Source organism: Pteronotus mesoamericanus, unplaced genomic scaffold (genome assembly GCF_021234165.1).
Source record: "Pteronotus mesoamericanus isolate MK-2021 breed Mesoamerican mustached bat unplaced genomic scaffold, CSHL_Meso_final contig_100, whole genome shotgun sequence".
NCBI classification, from domain to species: Eukaryota; Metazoa; Chordata; class Mammalia; order Chiroptera; family Mormoopidae; genus Pteronotus; species Pteronotus mesoamericanus.
In genome coordinates, this window is record NW_026554999.1 from 953,643 (window position 1) to 973,479 (window position 19,837).

The 19,837-nt window shown below is 35.8% G+C and overlaps 1 protein-coding gene across 3 annotated transcripts in view; it reads right to left on the reverse strand.

Annotated features, from left to right (window-relative positions):
- Positions 1-19,837, reverse strand: part of RALGAPA1 (Ral GTPase activating protein catalytic subunit alpha 1) — a 260,435-nt gene that overhangs the window by 49,171 nt on the left and 191,427 nt on the right. For all 3 annotated transcript variants that reach the window (XM_054588112.1, XM_054588037.1, XM_054587963.1), the window contains one exon: positions 17,725-17,880. In XM_054588112.1, coding sequence (XP_054444087.1) covers positions 17,725-17,880 — 156 coding nt within the window. The remainder of the gene's footprint in view (positions 1-17,724; positions 17,881-19,837) is intronic.

The window sequence follows — 19,837 nt, forward strand, 5'->3', positions numbered from 1 at the left end:
AATTTCATTTTTTAATCAAAATACTTTAAAAATATCCTTCCTATACAACCATCCCCATGTGTCAGCTTCCCTAATAGGTTTATGTTAACTGAATACAAAAGAAATGTGAAATAAATTTAACCAGGAGGGATGATCCAATCTAATTTTGATACATTAATGTCATATGCTGTACATGTTACAATAGCAGCCAGATCTAATACTAAGCTCCAGGCTATACTGAGATTTCCAAATGGCAGATTGTTCTAAGTGATATCAAGTATAATTGAAGTAATAAACGATAGTAAAAGCTGAGCACACTGTCAGGAAGAATTTAAGTATTTACTTTTTAAAATTAAATGAGTTAGGTTAGGAAAGACAAGACAACTGAAATAATGCAGGTCTCAATTTACAGAAAATTCCTTTTATTTATCTGCTACATTAACCCTTGAACTCTTGCCAAAGCTATCTATAATTTCTAGTGCTTACTTATCTAAAGAAACGAGAGAAAAGAGTAACAGTAGTTTTATCTCATAACCAAGGCTTCTCTTCAAATATCTACCACACAGTATTAAAAGTCTGTTATATAAGTTTAATGGAAAAGAACAATACATTTTTACCAAAGTGTCATAATGAAGATATTTGTGGTCCAGAACCATGCATATAACAAATGTATTCTAAACATATTCAAGCACTTCAATGGAAAAGCTTCAAAAATATCCCTTATGATTTATACTCAAATGCCAAAAAAGTAATTATTTTATGCTGTCATGATGAGGCATGTTTTTATATCTTTATAATAATTAAACAAAATTGAGAAACTGCTAATCATGGTTGTATACCTTAAAAAATTTGGAAAATACTGAAAAAAAATCAACTTTAAGTGGTTAACAGTTAATATAAATTTCAGAAGTGTGTTTGACACATTTGTCATAAAAACCTAATTTTATATTTATTTTATATATTCCTTATCTCTTACAGATTTACAAGATTGTGTCCTATATACTCAGCAGGTTTTTCTTCCCTTCCTTCCTTTTTTATTATTATTTTTTAATTTATAAATCATGTTTATTCTATTATAGTTGTCTCAATTTTCCCGCCTCCCCCCCATCCCACCCCCATCCCCCGCTCCCACAGTCAATTCCCACTCTGTTTTCCTTGTCCATGGGTTATTCATACATGTTCTTTGTCTAGTCCCTTTCCCTTCTTTCTACCATAGTCCTCTTTCCTCCTCTCCTCCGGTCACTTTCAGTCTGCTCCATGTTTCCATGCCTGAGGTTTATTTTGTTCATTAGTTCATTTTGTTGAATAGAGTCCACTTATAGGTGAGATCATAAGGTAATTGTTTTTCATCAACTGGCTTATTTCACTTAGCTTAATATTCTCCACTTCCATCCATGTTGTTGCAAAAGGTAGGAGTTCCATCTCTCTCTCACTCTTTCTTTCTTTCTTAAATGTAGATTGATTTATTTTTTTAAATGTCAAAGTTAATTATAAAATATTTTTAAAAGTTTAAAAGGATTATTAAGTCTCAGCAATTAAACCAACATGACACCAGCACAGAAATAATCAAGTAGATCAACGAAATATAATCAACATTCTAGAGACAAAAGTATATATCTGATTAATATATATATAATTGATATTTCAAATCAATGGGGAAAATATGGCTTATTCCACAAATAAGGTGCAAGAACCACTATTACTTGAAATAAAACAAATATAGAGCCCTATTTCACACATTATATAAGAAATATTCTGATGACTTAAAAATCAATATGCAGAATCTAAGGAGAAGAAAATAGAACTAATATTTTTCATGACCTGAAGTAAAATATTCAACCCCAGAAGCTATAAAGTAAATATTGACAATATGACTATATTAAATATTTAACTATACCTATACATATGGATAACTATATGTATACATATACATACATATACATTTAAGAAATGTTGAAGGAAAAGGAATAGAAAAGTATTTGCAACACATCTAAAACATGGTTAATAGGTTTTTGTTTGTTTCTTTTTTTTTTTTTTTTTAGGGAAAAAAGTTCTACAAACCTTTAATCAATAAATGGGTAAAGAATACCAAAAAGTCATTTAAAGTTTTTTTTTAAATAATAGAAATAGGCAAGAAATATACTAAAACAGGTTTAGTTTCAACAAATAGTAAAGGAACAATTAAAATAACATCACCGTCAAAATCAGAATGAGTATTAAAAATATTGGTAATATCAAGTATTGGCAACTCTGAAAGGAACTGGGTATTCATTGAAACTTTTTCTTCATCTTAAAGCAGTCCCTTTAGCATATTTTGCAGTGCTCGTTTCGTGGAGGTGTATTCTTTTAGCCTTCTTTTGTCTGAGAAGCTCCTTATTTCGCCTTCCATTTTCATTGAGAGCCTTGCTAGGTACAGCAGTCTTGGTAGCAGGGCTTTGCTTTTCATGACTTGGAATATTTCTTGCCATTCCCTTCCGGCTTGCAGTGTTTCTGTTGAGAAGTCAGATGCTAGCCGTATTGGGGCTCCCTTATATGTTACTACCTCTTCCTCCCTTGCTTGCTTTAGGATTCTCTGTTTGTCTTTGATATTTGCCATTTTAATGATGATGTGTCTTGGAGTGGGCCTCATTGGGTTCCTCTTGCATGGGACCCTCTGTGCTTCCTGGACTTGTGTGACTTTTTCTCTCCTCCGATTTGGGAAGTTTTCCATTATTACTTTTTCCAACAGGTTCTCTATCCCTTCCTCATCCTCTTCTCCTTCTGGTATCCCTATTATATGGATATTATTATGTTTCAGGTTGTCCTGCATTTCCCTAAATACCTCTTCATTCTTTTTGAGTCTTTTTTCATTTCCTTGCTCTTTCTGGGAGCTTTTTTCTACCTTGTCCTCCAGCTTGCTGATTCGGTCCTCAGCTTCATCGAGCCTGCTTTTGATTCCTTCTACTGTGTTCTTCAATTCAGAAATTGTATTCTTCATGTCCTCTTGTCTCTTATTGATAGGTTCTATGTCCTTTTTCATGCTGATAGAGTTTGCAATAAGTTCCTTGTAGTTTCCCTGTAGTTTTTTTGTAATTCTCTCTGAGCTCACTGAGCTCATTAAGCTTCCTTAGAACTGTTGGTTGGAACTCAGTATCTGATAGTTTACTTGTCTCTATTTCATTTAGTTCTCTTTGTGGGGATTCCTTCTTTCCCTTTGAGTGGGGCGTATTTCTTTGTCTTCCCATTATTTGTGAGACTCTTTTCTTTGGCTTCTGCATCTTAAGTTGATCTGTCTTGATTTCCTGACTTTGTGGTGTGAACTTGTATGGTAGGAGACTGCTGATTTTACTTTCTGGATCTGCCTCTGATGATGTCAGATGTTGACCCTGTCTGACCTTAGGCTGTCTGTTCTAGACTTCCAGGAATCTGCTGTTTGTGGCTGTCTTCTTCAGCTGTTAATCTTTGCACTCAGCAGGGCGCCTTGGACAGCTCAGGGTGGGCGGAGTCCCTCCTGGGGGTGGGATTATTGCATCCTCTCTTGCTGCTGTGTATCAGGGAGGAGTCCGCACTGGGATCCCACTGACTAGTGTCTCAGTTCCCTCCCCAAAGCCTCCATCCCCAATCTCTCCTCAAGTGTCATCAGACCTCTCTGTGTCCCCTAGAGCCAGGGATCTACTGTCTGTGGCTGCCACTCTGCACTCAGCAGGCAGCTTAGATAGCACAGGGCGGGGTGGAATCTCATCTGGGGGAGGGGGTATGGGGTTCTTTGACGCTGGTGCCACTCACAGGGAGTGGTCTCTTCCTGAGCAAATGGCTGTTGCCGCATAAGGGATGAGTCAGCACTGGGATCCTGCCAGCTACTCTCTTAGTTCTCTCCCCAAAGCTTCCTTACCCAGTCTCCCCTCAGGCATCTCTAGCCCACTGTGCCCCAGCCTTTGCCGGAGACCAGGGTAAGTGGCTGCAAATAAAAATTTTGTGTTCCCCTATAGAAGGGTCTTTGCATCTCCAGCCACCTGTCTCTGGCAGAGAGCAACCCTGCCACTTTTCGCAGCTGGCTGTTTTCTGTGTATTTTTGGGACTCTGGTGCTGTGGACTAGAGATTCCCACTTTCGGTTTAGACCCCGCTCTTCTCAGGGGAATCCAACTGGTTGATTCAATATCCTTCTGGTGCTGCCACCTGTGGGCGCCCCGCCCACCTTCTCAGGTCTGTACCGCACTCCTTACCACTTAGATTGAGCTAAAGCCGATTCTCCTGTCTCTGAGGTTATAGGGCTCCTCTCTTGCTATTGTTCAGTTGTTTGTTCCAGGTGATTTCTCCACAATTTAGTTATTCCAGGTTGGTCCTGGGAGGAGGTCAGTGTGACTTCCAGTCACTCCTCCGCCATCTTGATTCTCCCTCAGCAGGTTTTTCTATGCCCTGAAAACACTCAAAGGGGTTCCTAACTACATGTTTTTGTACTTAGACATCAATCACTTCTGAAAGAGTACAAGACTTCTGTTTTGGGGGTCTGTTAAAATCAATGGAAACCAACTACTCTTCCAAATTCACTTCAACTGCTGCTGAAGTATGTAAGATTGGCTATAGATTAACATTACCAATTTATGAAGACAAAGCCGTTAAATGAAATTCAACATAGATAAAATCAAAGTCCTCAAACCATTATGTATAGAATATTAGCACCAGAAGAGACACTCAAGTTCTAATTTCCCACCTAATACAGGAACTCCCACAGCAATATTCCTGACAAGTAATTCTGCCTCTGCTTGAATAATTCTAAGATTTGATAACTTAAAAATTCACAAATCAGTCCATCTACTTTTATTTAATTTTTTAAATTAAAAAAATATTTTGTTGTTTATGCTGTTACAGTTGTCCCAATTTTTCTCCCTTTACGCCCCTTCATCTAGCCTGGCCCTGGCATCCATAGATCCCCACACCATTGCACATATCCATGGGACCTTCCTATATGTTGTTTGACTAATCCCCTTCACCTTCTTTCAATCAATCCCTATCTCCCACTACCCCTCTTACAGCTGTCAGTCTATTCTGTGATTCTGAGCCTCTGGTTCTATTTTGACCATTAATTTACTCTGTTCATTAGGTTCCACTTATAAGTGAGATTATATGGTATTTGTCTTTCACCGACTGGCTTATTTCACTTTTCAATTCTCCAGTTCCATTCATGCTGTCATAAAAGGTAGAGATTCCTTCTTTTTTTTTTTACGGCTGCATAGTATTCCATTGTGTAAATGTACTTCAGCTTTTTTTAATTCACTCAACTGATGGGCATATAGGCTGTTTCTAAACCTTGGCTATTATAAATAGCGCTGCACACAGGGGTGCATAAATTCTTTTGAATTGGTATTTCAGAATAATTAGGGTATATTTCCAGCAGTGGAATCTCTGGGTCAAAAGGCATAAAAATCTTAGAGGAAAACATAGACAGTAAAATTTCAGATATCTTGTGTAGCAATATCGTTGCCAATATATCTCCTAGGGCAAGGGAAGTAAAGGAAAAAAATAAACAAATGGGATTACATCAAATTAAAAGGCTTCAGTACAACCAAAGAAACAACCATTGAAATGAAAAGGGAACCAACTGTATGGGAGAACATATTTGCCAATGATACATTGGACAAAGGTTTAATTTCCAAAATATATAAAAAACTTATACTAACTCAACACCAGGAAGACAAACAATCCAATTAAAAAATGGGGAAAGGACCTGAGACTAGACACTTCTCCAAGGAGGACATACAGAGGGCCCGTAGACATACGGAAAAATATTCCACATCACTAGCCATCAGAGAGATGCAAATTAAAACCACAGTGAGATATCCCTTCACACCTGCCAAAATGGCTATCATTACTGAATCAATAAATAACAAGTGCTGGTAGGATGTGGAAAAAAAGAGAACCCTAGTGCACTATTGGTGGGAATGCAGATTGGTGCAGCAGCCACTTTGGAAAACACTATAAAATTTTCCCAGAAAATTAAAAATGGAACTACTTTTGACACAGTCCATTCATTTTTAAATAGCTTCAATCATTACAACATTTTTTATAGTAAGCTAAAATCTCCCTTCCTGAATCTACTAGATTCTTCCAAAATGAGGATTACCAAGTAAATCCAATCTACTGATATATTCTGTATATTATCTTTTCAGATATTTCAGGATCAGTCTAATAATATATCTCCACTTTTCTTTTCTAGGTTAAAAGTGTCCTTTGTTCCTCTTCTTATAGTTTACAAACCTATTCATTATCCTGGATTATTACCTCAGTGTATTGGTATTTCTATTAAACTGTGGTGTCTGGAATAATACAATATTAATATATGCTCTAAGACAGCCAGGCCTATAGTGTAGGCTCAACTGGTTAGAGTGTCGTCCCAATACACCATGGTTGTGGGTTTGATCCCTGGTCAGGGTGCATACAAGAAATCAACCAATGAAACCCAGAGCCAACATCATACTCAATGGACAAAAACTAAAAGCATTTTTCTTAAGGTCAGGAAAAAGACAAGGATGTCTGCTTTTACCACTCTTATTCAACATAGTACTAGAAGTCCTAGCCATAGCAATCAGATAAGAGAAAGAAGCAAACCATCCAAATTGGAAAGAAGGAAGTGAAACTGTCATTATTCACAGACAACATGGTATTATATAGAGAAAACCCTAAAGACTCACATAAATCTACTAGTTCTCATAAATGATTTCAGCGAAGTAGCAGGATACAAATTAGAATTCAGAAATTGGTGGCATTTCTACATACCAATAATGAACAACCAGAAAGGAAAACTAAGAAAACAATCTCATTAACTATTGCTACAGAAAATATAAGGTACCTAGGAATAAATTTAACCAAGGAGGAAAAAGGCCTATACTTGGAAAATTGGATACTGAAGAAAGAATTTGAGGAAGATAAAAGTAAGTGGAAGTACATAACGTGTTCATGGATTGGAAGAATTAACATCATTAAAATGTCCATACTACTCAAAGCAATCTACAGATGCAACAGAATTCCTATTAAAATACCGAAGGCATATTTCACAAATCTAAAACAAATATTTCAAAAATTTACACGGAACCAAAAAAGACCCTGAAGAGCCTCAGCAATCTTGAGAAAGAACAAAGTTGGAGGTACCGCAATACCTGATATCAATCTATACTACAAGATCATTGTAATCAAAACAGTCTGATTCTGGTATTAAAACAGACATATATATAGATCAATGGAAGAGAACAGAGAGCCCAGAGATAAACCCACACCTTTATTGTCAATTAATATTTGACAAAGGAGAGAAGAGCATACAATGGAGTAAAGCCAGTATCTTCAAGAAACAGCGCTGGGAAACTGTGCAGGTACATGCAAAAAAAAAAAAAAAAAAAACCCAACAAAAAACAAACAAAAACTAGACCACCAACTTACACCATACAGAAGAATAAACTGAAAATAGGTAAAAGACTTAAATATATGCTGTGAAACCATAAAAGTCCTAGCAGAAAGTATAGGCAATAAAATCTCAAACATCTCTTGGAGCAATATTTTTGCAGATATATCTCCTGGGGAAATGGAAACAAGGGAAAAAAATAAATAAATGGGGCTATGTTAAATGAAAAAGCTTCATTCAGCAAAGCAAAACAAACCATGAACAAAAAGAAAAGGGAACCCATTGTATGGTAGAACATACTTGCCAATGATAAATGTGGTAAGTGGTTAATTTCTAAAATATATAAAGAACTTATACAACTCAACACCAGGAAGACAAACAATTCAGTTAAAAAATGGGGAAAGGACCTGAACAGATACTTCTCCAAAGAGAACATACAGATGGCCAACAGACATGAAAAAATGCTCAATGTCAATCATTATCAGAAAGATGGAAATTAAAAACACAATGAGACATCACCTCACACCTATTAGAATGGCTAACATAAATAAATCAACAAACAAGAAGTGTTGACGAGGATTTGGAGAAAAGAGAACCTTTTAGTACACTGTTGTTGGGAATGCAGACTGGTCTAGCCACTGTGGAAAAGAATATGGAATTTCCTCAAAATATTAATAGTGGAACTACCTTTTGATCCCATGAACCCACTTCTGGGAATATGTCCTAGTAATCTGAAACAGCAATTAGAAAGAATATATCCACCCCTATGTTCACTGCAGTGCTATACAATAGCCAAGGTCTGGAAACAGCCCAAGTACCTATCAGCAGATGAGTGGATTAAAAAATAGCTGTGGTTCATTTACACAACAATTTGAAATTGTTATCCAAAATCTAAATGAAGATACAAGAATTTGAATTTAAGGATATCCCAAATCTGGGAAAGAGAGAGGCAACACACTGAATAGCAGAATCAGACTAACAAAGGACCTTCATAGGTTTAAAGATAATCTGAACCTACACAGGTTCACTACACAGCTGTAAAAAGGAAGGAAATCTTACATTTTGTGACAGCTTGGATGGACCTGGAGAATATTAAGCTAAGTGAAATAAGCCAGTCAGAGAAAGACAAATACCATATGATCTCACTTATAAGTGGAATCTAATGAACAAAATAAAGTGATGAATAAAATAATAACAGAGGCATGAATACATGGAATAGACTGACAGCTGTCAGAGGGGAAAGGGGAGAGAGGAGGGGTGGATGAAAGAAGGTGAAAGGATTAGCCAAAGAATACATATGTATAACTCACAGACACAGATGACAGTGCAGTGATGGCCAGAGGGAAGGGGGAGTGGGGACTGGGTGGAGGTAGGCAAAGGGAGGAAGAAGGGAGACATCTGTAATAGTGTCAACAACAGAAGTAAAAATAAAAAAATCAACCAATAAATGGATAAATATGCGAAACAAAAATATCCCTGTTTCTCTCTCAAATCAACAATAATAATGAAAAAATACAACCAGCCTATAGTGGGACTACTTCTTTGTTCTGTTCAGTAAATTTAATTTTCTGCATTTTTATAATGTTGGCTCAAATATAAGTTGTAGTCAATTGGAACCCCTAAGTCTTTTTCTTACAAAGTTCTTTTAAGCAGGTAGAGCGCTAGAACTATAAAGAAAATTTCATATTTATTCTTACTAGGTTCAGATTATCTTTAAACCTATGAAGGTCCTTTGTTAGTCTGATTCTGCTATTCAGTGTGTTGCCTCTCTCTTTCCCAGATTTGGGATATCCTTAAATTCAAATTCTTGTATCTTCATTTAGATTTTGGATAACAATTTCAAATGGGACAACTATGGGTAAGGGCCATTAAAGATGCTCCTCCTGGTTAAAATATCCACATTTATTAAAATGCTTACTATTCTAAGTGCTTTGTGATAATTTATTTAATTTTTACAACAGTGTTACAAGGTAAATAGAATTATTACCTTTATTTTTACAGGTGAGGAATTGAAGCTTAAAAAAATAAAGCAACCTTGCATTAGGTCAAATAACTACGTAAGTAGCAGAGCCAAGCACTGAAACCCAGGCAAGCTAGTTCCAGAAACCACACTTTAACCACTTCCCTATATTGCCTCTTATTAAATAATTTATGTCTCCAGATATCATTATACAACCAGTTATGAATATACTAACTGAACTATTATTAAGACCACATTTCTTCAATTTGCCCACAACAAACGACTTAGTTAAATGCTTTATACTGTCTATGGCTTTCCCTGATCTACTAATCCTATTAAAACAAATTAAGTTACCTTAATGCAATCTGTTATGGTGAACTCATCGTGGCTCCTAGTGATCACTACTTCATTACCTAAGTGCTCACAAAACATCTATTTAGTAATCCTATTTTGTCAGGCACTAAGATGGGGCTCATGAACGTTAGTAATTTTTGTAGTTGGTGGCCTGCTCAATTTCTTTTTATGAAAATCAGATGTTTGCTTATCTTATGGTAGTTTTCTCATTTTCCATGATTATGAACAAATTCCAGAGTTAATGCTAGATTTACTCAGTGACACAGAATATCATTCATCTGCATTTGGAGAACAGAATTCATGTAAAGTAACTCTATCTTCTCTTTCATAAAAATCAGCTTACTACTTTATAACTTCCCAATTTCAGTTAAAAAGCACCTAACAATTAATTATAATTACTCAGGGCCAAAACCTGAAAGTCTTCAACTTCTGTTTCCCTCACTTTATCTAATAAGCTCTTCATTTAAAAAAAAAAAAAAAGAAAGAAAGAAAGAAGTATTATCAGAGTTCCAGTCAAGATGGAGGCGTAGATAAACATGGCTTGCCTCCTTGCACAATCACATCAAAATTACAACTAAACTACAGACCAATGACCACTCAGGACACTCAGAAATCTAACTGAATGGAAATCTGACAACTATGGAACTAAAGAAACCACATCAATCCAGGAGGGTAGGACAAGTGGAAACACAGAGACGCTGAACAGGTGGGTCCAACATCCCCGTGTGGTGGATAAAAATTTGGGAGGGATATTTGGGGAGTGAAGGGCCCCAGGCTTCCCGGCTCTGGAAAACCAGTGCCAGGAAGATAAGCCCCCATAACATTTGGCTGTAGAAACCAGATGGAATTGGAGTCGGAAAAAAAACTACTAGACTCCCTGGCAGTTCTTTTTAAAGGGCCCATGTGGAACTTATGCAGACTCACTCCCTCTGAGCTCTAGCACCTCCAGGGCAGCCCTGAAAGGCAACAGTGGTATACAGGGAGGAATGAAGCGTCAGGCATCAGGGCGAGAGGTGGGGGACAGCTTTCTCCCAGAGAGAAAGGCTGGCAGAGGCCACTGTGCCTTTTCTGAGCCCTCCCCCTACAGAGCCACAGAGCTGGCAGGCCGGAGCTATATCTGAGACTCCATCAATCTGGCTAACACTGTTTGTCCTGCCCTGGTGTTTACGTGAGGCTCTGCCCCACCCAACTTGAAGGCAAGCCCCTTTTAGATCAAAGTTTGGCTTTATCTGGGAACTTCTGAGCCCAGCACAAAAACCAGATAGCTGCAGATTGCTTTGTAGTTCATGCAGGGTGGCCCCAGGAGGAACACAGGTGATGGCTGACCCTGACCTGCACTACCTGGGAAACCCCAGAGCCTGCGTAAACAGTGGACAACTGCAGACCATGCTGGAGCACCTCCACCCTGCTCTGGCATAGCTTATCCTCCACGAGGGCAGTGATTGGTGGTAAAAGGTCACAGCCAATCCTTGCAGCTGACTGACCTGGCTAAATCCCTCCCACAGACCTGCTAACAGCAATCAAGACTCAAGTACAAGAGGAGGGTATACTCAGCCCACACAAAGGGCACACCTGGAGTACCCAGATTCAGTGATAATGGAGCCTGTGCCACTGGACCGTACAGGACACCTACTACATAAGGCCACATTACCAAGACAGGGAGTCACAGAGGCTCTATTTAATACACAGAAACAAACACAGGGAGACTGACAAATGAGAAGACAAAGAAACATGGCCCAAATGAAAGAAAAGATCAAAACTCCTGAAAAAAGAACTAAACAAAATGGAGAAAAGCAATCTATCAGATGCTGAGTTCAAAACACTGATTATAAGGATGCTCAAGGAACTCAGTAAGCACTTCAACAGCATAAAAAAGAGCCAGGTAGAAATGTGGGGTATACTCATAGAAATGAACGATTTACAGGGAATCAACAGTAGAGTGGATAAAACTAAGAATCAAAACAATGATATGAAACACAAGGAAACAAAAAACAATCAATCAGAACAACAGGAAGACAAAAAATCCAAAAACAGGAGAAAAGTGCAAGGAGCCTCTGGGACAACTTCAAGACCACCCACATTTGTATCATAGGGGTGCCAGAAGGAGAAAGAGCAAGAAACTGGAAATCTATTTGAAAAAAATAACGCAAGAAAACTTCCCTGATTTGGTGAAGGAAATAGATGTGCAAATCCAGGAAGCAGAGAATCCCAAACAAGATGGACACAAACAAGTCCACACCAAGACACATAATAATTAAAGTGCCAAAGAGGTTAAAGACAAAGCAGCAAGAGAATCTTAAAAGCAGCAAGAGAAAAGCAGTTTGTTACCTACAGGGGAGTTTGCATAAGGCTGTCAGCTGATTTCTCAAAAGAAACTTCAGGCTAGAAGGGATTGGCAAGAAATATTCACAAGTCATGAAAAGCAGGGATCTATAGCCAAGATTGCTTTACCCAGCAAAGCTATCATTTAGAATAGAAGGGCAGATAAAGAACTTCCCAGGAAAGATAAACTAAAGGAGTTCATCATCACCAAACCATTTATTATATGAAATATTAAAGGGACTTATTTAAGAAAAAAGAAGCTCCAAACTATGAATAAAATGGCAATAAACACGTACATATCAACAATTGAATCTAAAAAAATAACTAAGCAAACAAGAAGAACAGACAGAATCATGGACACAGAGTGTTTGGATACCAGATGTCAGGTGGTTTTGAGGGAATGGTTGATAAGACTTGCATTAGGAAGTATAAGTTTGTAGTCACAGAATAGCCATAGGGATGTAAAATACAGTATAGTAAATAGAGTAGCAAAAGAACTTATATGCATGACCCATGGACATGAACAAAGGTGCGGGGATTGCCTGAGGGGAGTTAAGAGTACAGGGTGGCGGTGGGGGCAAAGGGGAAAAACTGGGCGAACTGTAACAGCACAATCAATAAAATATTTTTAAAAAGCATTACATTCCTTTTTTGTACTTTCCTAATTTCCTCTACTGTTGTCTAGGTAAGATGTAGGTCATCCTACACACCTAGACTAGTTCACTGGGTTACTAAAAGACCTCCTCCTCTCCTTCTTTACTCCGTTCTTCCTATCCACCTTTCAAACAGCAGAAAATATTGAGAGCTGAGTAAATGCACTGTGCTAGCAACTGCAGATGCAATGGTGAGGAAAAACAGACAGTCTCTGCTCTCACCAAGCTTCAAGTCCAGTGGAGGGGACAGAGTAAAATAACTAGGCAATAAATTAATAATTAACAATATAGATAATGCTCTAAATTTATTTCCCTGAATGCAAGTAATGAAGAAAACTAAGCTATAATGGCACTTGAAGAATACAAAGAAGCTAATTAGGTTAGGCAGTTACTTTAGAAGATAGTGGGTATACACGCAGAAACGGAAACTGAGTAATACTGCTCCAAACCCCACTGCTTTCCCCCATCTTCCACTAATATGTAGCAAAACAATACTCATCAATCACGTGAAAAAAACATACTTTCATACACGTTCTTATAGTCACACATGTTTTTCACACATTCACTTCCTGTGTGGAGCATTAATTCTTTCATAACTAAGAAAAGCTTCTTAAAGCAATAGGTACAGCATCTAGTAAATGATACCATGGCAGAGAGGACATTCAGTAAAATATGCTGATTATTAAAAAAATAATATCGAAGTATTTGGCAATTTTTTTCTATCATTACATAGTGTATAGCATAAAAACAGTTATCTGCAATTATGGAATTTATTTAAATATGCCACTTTAAAGGTGATAAATGCCCTAAGCAAAATAAAATTGGGTATGTGATCGTGTTACTTGGGGGAGGGGGCTTCTTTAGGCAGGATGGTCTGAAAGGTCTCTGAGGAACTGTCCTTTGAGCTTGACAATAGAACAATGAGAATCAGAAAGCTTGATAAGTGGAGAAAGAGTAATTTCAAAAGGAAAGAACAGTAAGTACATAGCTCCTGAGGTGGGACTAAACTTGACATGCTGGAGGATTAAAATGATAGATAAGGCCAGACTGTGTTAAAGGAAAAAGAAAGTAACAGACGATGAGATCAGAGAGGCAGGCAGGCAAGTAGACAAGTCATATAGGGTATTGAAGGCCATAGTGAGAAATTCAAATTTTATTCTACATGCAATGAGAAGCCATTTCTATATCATCCAAATTATACCACTCGCAGTGGTGAGATAAATTTACTCTGAACCACTTACATTTTCCGGTTGGTTTCCCTATTATTCTTGTCATCAGGACTATATTTATAGAAATGGGGTTAAGGGCAGAATCTATGACACTAAAATAGAATTAGTTATATAAAGTTGCTATATTTTGGGACTGAAACCATGAGTTTAATTCTGTAACATTTATTATTATATTACTGCACATACTAAAGTAATGAAAATTTTGTTATTCCTTAAATTTGTTTTTGAATTCATCTTCCAGACTGTTTAGCATATAGTTCTTTGAAAAGTAAAGTATACTGCAATTTAATTCATAAAGAAAAACAGATTAACATCAGACCAAACAGATCTATAAAGCTCATTTATTTGCCAAACTATTGTGACCAAATTTCAAAACAAAATGAACTGCTGTCCATTACACTAACAGTATTTCAGAAGAAACTGACTTTAATAAGCAACTTCTTTCTCCTCTTTTTGGGGGGGCGGGGGTCCAGGAAATGAAAGATAGGCGAGTCCAACTAAGTATGTTACAATTATCTCAACCTGATCTTTATCAAACTCCTAAAAGAATGATTCAGCTACCTATGAAGCAGAGTATCAGCAAGTGGCTAGAACAAGGAGACAGAGGAAATGAGACAAGCTCCTGTGAACACTTTATACCAATGCTTGTAGCACTTTTGATTTTTTAGGGGTGAATAAACTCAGTTAAGTGGAAATTATTTTTAACCATTTTCCATCAATCTTCCTCAGGTAGAAATAATTTATAGAACAGATGGCTTGAACTGGGGTCATATCAGGATTTTGATATGGTGGTACAGTATTTCTAAGAGAGACACTTTGTTAGATTAAATGTTTGGTTTAACAAACATTTTTTGTTCAAAAAGTATAGTCTATGTTGTAAAAATCCTACTATTGTCTTGGGCCTGGAAAAAGCTTCTCATAACAAGAAATAAAATGTTACACTTACATAGTTCAAGGATATTTACTTCTTATTCTGAGCAAATAAAATGCTTAAAAATAATATACAAAATCACCACATATTTTAAATAAAATGTGAGAACTAAAATTAGTTTCTATAAAATAGATATAAATGATTTTCTCCTTTCAAGTTTAAAACAAAGAACCAGAGTCATAAATAATTCTAGCTTGCCAGAGGCATGGCTATTTCTTTATACTGACTGTCGACTATCTAATTTAATTAGAGGTATTAAACTCCATGCTGAGGTCAACGAGCCTTACATCCTCCAATATTACACTTCAACCAGCGCTCATTAATGTGTCTACTGAATGGATTAACACACTAAAGATATATGTACAAAGGAAAGGGGGACAACCTAATGATAGCCAATTGTTCATTTGTAATAGGACACATGTTCTAGGCCTCAACTTATTACCTCTAATGTGGAATTTATTAAATTCAGGAGAAAAAATGCCAATACAGAAAGTGATTTTTTATTAAGGGGAACTGGTATAAGACAACTGGTCTCTATGATTAAGTTTAAACATTTAACCTTTTATTAAAAAGAAATTGATACTATAATAGAGCTGAAATATAAGCCTGTTACTTAGAAAAATTTTACACACTACTACTCTAAAGAGCAGATTAAGGAAAAGAGTAATAAAAAATAGGGAAAAGGAAAACTCCATATATAAAGAAATAAATGTTTTTTAAAAAATTTCTATGAAAAGGTTTAAAATAGTTATACTGAATTCTGAGCCCAGGTAAAAATTTCCTTCCTACTGAATTGCTGAAATGTTGCTTCAATTAAGTCCCAACTTTGGTAGAATAGATTTACTTAAACTGATTCAAGAAAAGTATATCTTCCAAAGTAATATTGTTTTATTACATTTGTTTAGAAATTTGACAGGTTTCATTTTTATATGGTAGGTATTGTACATATAAAAGTCGTGATATTTAAAATTTCATATTTGGAGATTAAGCAACATACTGCTAAATAATATATGGCCGAGGATTCTCAAAAAAAAAAAAAAATCTGTACTAAATGAAAATGAAGAAGTTCTGGAAAAGGATACTAGTGATGGGTATATAAAAATAAATGGACTTTATGCCAATGAACTGTTAAAAAGGTAAATTTTATGCTGTATATATATTTTACCATAATAAAAAACTCTATACTTAGATATGAAAAGAAACTATGTTCAAGGTTTAATCCCTCAAAATTCGAGTCCTTAAAATTTTCACTGTTTAAAGGTATAATTTCAATTAGAACACAACCATTTAACAATTCTTAAATGGTGTTATCATTTCCAAAATTAATTTTGTTATGATAATTGTTAAACATCCGTTTCAGATTCTTCTTAAATAATTAAGACAAACCTTTGTAAATATTTTGAATAAAGTATGAAATCTTACTTAAATTTGACATTTCTACAAAGGTCCCAGGAATAAAAGTTTAAGTACCATATAATTATCAGGTTTAATATAGTGAAGTAAAAATATCCTGACATAATTTTTTTAAAAAAGCATTTTAACGTAAAAAAAAGACATACTTTGTTCTGCTCTTATGTTTGCAATCTAAGATACTATTAATTTTAGACTGCTCTGGGGTTTAAAAGTTGTATCCATGGAGCCATGAAAATGATGATAATGATAAATATGAGTCACTGCCAAGTTCTTAATGATTAAAATTATTTATCTTTTTGTATTATACTCATAATTGTCTCTAATTTGGGTATGGCTTATTTTCAGAGATTTAAAATGAGTCGATGGAACAAAGTGCTTAATTGAAAGCTTAATGAAGTCTTATTCTAATCTAGTTTCTCACCATCTTCATGTCAGTTTTCATGGCTCAGTTTGTACTTCTAAAAGCTACATGCCAAGAAATTCTATAGCAAACCTGTTATTGAACATGCTTTCCTACTTTTATCAATTACCTCCACCTTTATTACTCATTTCAATCTAATTAGCATCCTTATATTATTACTAATCATTACTCATTTGGTAGGTATTTTTCAACAATATTTTAAAGAGTAAACAAAAGACATCAGGGATATTAAACCAATCTTACAAAATATTTGAGAGGGGTTTTGCAGTTCCTTTTCAATAGTGTGAACACTATTTTCATAGCTTACTAATGAAGTGTGCAGAGCTTTGGTAACAGGCAACAGAATATCCAGTAAAGTGACCTATGATATTAAGTTGGTTACATTCGGCATTAATTTTGAATGTGCTTGTGAACGGAGGAGGAAGAAAACAAGGAGGAAGTGGAGAATGCAAAGAAAAGAAATGTGGGACAATTGTTTTACTTTTAAAAGTATTTCTTCCTAGCAAGACAAAGACCATACAACTATAATCTGAGGTATCTTTGTGGTCACTAGAATTTTTTTCAAAGATGGTGCCAGCTACAGCAAAATGGTGGCACAGGTTTTAAAACATGTGGGCCATAAAACCATTCTACTATCTCTCTCATAAATTCTAAGGAAGTAACATTGATTTCAATTAATTATGGCTTATCTTATCTACTATATTATTTTTAGTTAAAATTCATGATAAAGCATGCTATATTTTAGTGCTTTGTAATAGTTTACTTCCCTCCCTTAATCTATGTAAATGTATTTATCCACATGCAAAAGGACTTGAAATGTAATTTTACCACTTTGTAAATACAAATTTTTCAATTTGTCATATCTCCACTTTCTTGAAGGTAAATCTTTGGTTAAGACTATATCCTTAAATCATATCACTGAAGAAAGCAGAGTCTGCTCTATACTAATACTGTTTCTGAAGACAGTACAAGTTGAATAGTACAGTACTCAGAATTGGTTGTTTGATCAATGAAATTACATACATATTTTATGTATTAATTTTCTTCAATACTAGGATTTTAACTGAGCACTTTTCTCTCAATTCTTACTTTTTTGGTCAAAGAGTCATCAGAATCAGAAGGCATTCTTGTTGATACATGAAATATTACTTCTACTGTAGAGGTAGCAAAATATGGTGTGGTCAATCCAGTGCTTCTGTTTTTTTGTAGTCCTCCCATGAAACCACAATGGTTTGTAAGATTTACCTAGAAGCAATAAAGAGACACAATGTTAATCAACTAAACAAAATTCAAAACCTCACTATTGAAGAACACTCAAATTTTTCACTTTGTAAAAACACGGGGAACAAAAGTCTTTTGTACATCATAAAACAATGCTTGATCCAGAATTATTAGTTAGAGCTGCTCTGTTCAATCTGGTATTTTTTCTTAAATATTTCAGGACCACTAATTAGTAGGAATTAATTAGAAAAGCAATGAACTCCTGTGCACTATGCACCTTTAGACTATTAGGTAAATTGTAAAGGCTGTGGGGGACATCAAAGCCAGAGAGTAAAAATTAAGTAGCAAAAATCAAGATGAAATGACTTTGGGAGAAGTTAGATTAGTAACGACACTTGAATAAAACAGTTAATTAGGTGTGTCATATCTACTTATCAAAACTGCCCTCCTAATCATTAGTATCTATCATAGCCCAGAACAAAAATATCAAAATGCAAAAAATAAGTACACTTTAAATGCATTGAACTATAATTCAGACTGTGCAAAGATTTTTAAATATCTTTTTTTCCCCTGATTATAAATACAATACATGCTAGTGTTAGGGTTGCTGGAGCTCAGCAGGAGTGAATCTGAGTAAGTCTGTGCACAGGACCTTTAAGAGAACTGCCAGGGAGTCCAGCAATTTTTGACTTCCACAGCCTCTCTATCCCTGCTGGTTTTACAGCCAGAAGTTACGACGAGTTCTTCCTCTGGCACTGGAACCTTGGGCTGAGGGGTTTGGTGTCAGTCTCCTGAGCTATCCCTCCTGATTTTTATCCTCCACATGTGGGTTGGGACCAGTCTGTTCTGCATTTCCACCCTTGTTACCAGTCATGTTGTAGCTTCTTCTTTAATTTGGTACTTGTAGGACTTCTATTCAGCTGGATTTCTGATGGTTCTGAATGATGGTTGTTCTACAGTTTAGATATAATTTTGATGTGGTTGGGTGAGGAGGTGAGCTATGTTTTCTATGCCTCCATCTTGACCTAAGTCCAGAAGTTCAGTTTCTTGAAATAATTTAAGTGGTCCCCTACTTAAAGTATATTTAGGCTAGCTTTTCAACCTTCTGCTATTATAGTCAATGCTACAGTGAATAACACTGAACACATGCCATGCTGTATTTGTAAAAGTAGGTCTGTAGGATAAATACTCTAATGTGGAACTGTAAGTCAAAAGGCATGTGCGTTTTTAATTTTGAAAACTACTACCCAAATTGATCTTCACACATGGTACCAATAGTGTATGAGATACCTGTTTCCCTCACACTCTCTCAAATACATTTCAAACTTTATAATCTTTGCTAATCTGACAGGTAAAAATAGTATCTTAGTGTAGTTTTTTGTTCTGTATTGTTTTAGTGACAATGTTTTTTTCAAGTCACATATCTGATCATATAAAGGAGAAAGTCTCAGCTTAGTGTTTCTTTGATGTAAACACTTCTGTAACACTTGATATCTGTTTTTGAAAATAACAAACTTTATCTGGAGAGAACTGGAAATTCACCTGAAATTTTAAGAAATAATAAAAAGACATCTCATGTCCCCTTTTCCCAGATTTCACCAATGAAAAACTTTATTACAACCAGGATACTGACACTGATAAAGTTAAAAGAGAGAGTTTTTCATCACCACAAGGATCCCTCATGTTGTCCTGTTACATGAGCCACACTTCTACTACACCTCCTCCTTAATCGCTGGCAATCACTAATCTCTTCTTTACTACTAAAACTGTCATTTCAAGAATGTTATACAAAAGAAATTATATACTATACAACCCTTCTAAGTGTTTGGAGGTTTTCCTGTTAATGATTTCAAGTTTGATCCCACTGTAGTTGAAAAACACACTACATGTTAGTGTTGCTCTTGGTATTACATGTACACAACATCATAGATTACTGATGTTGTCATTTACCAGTCAGAGTGAAATATAGAAACCCTACCTC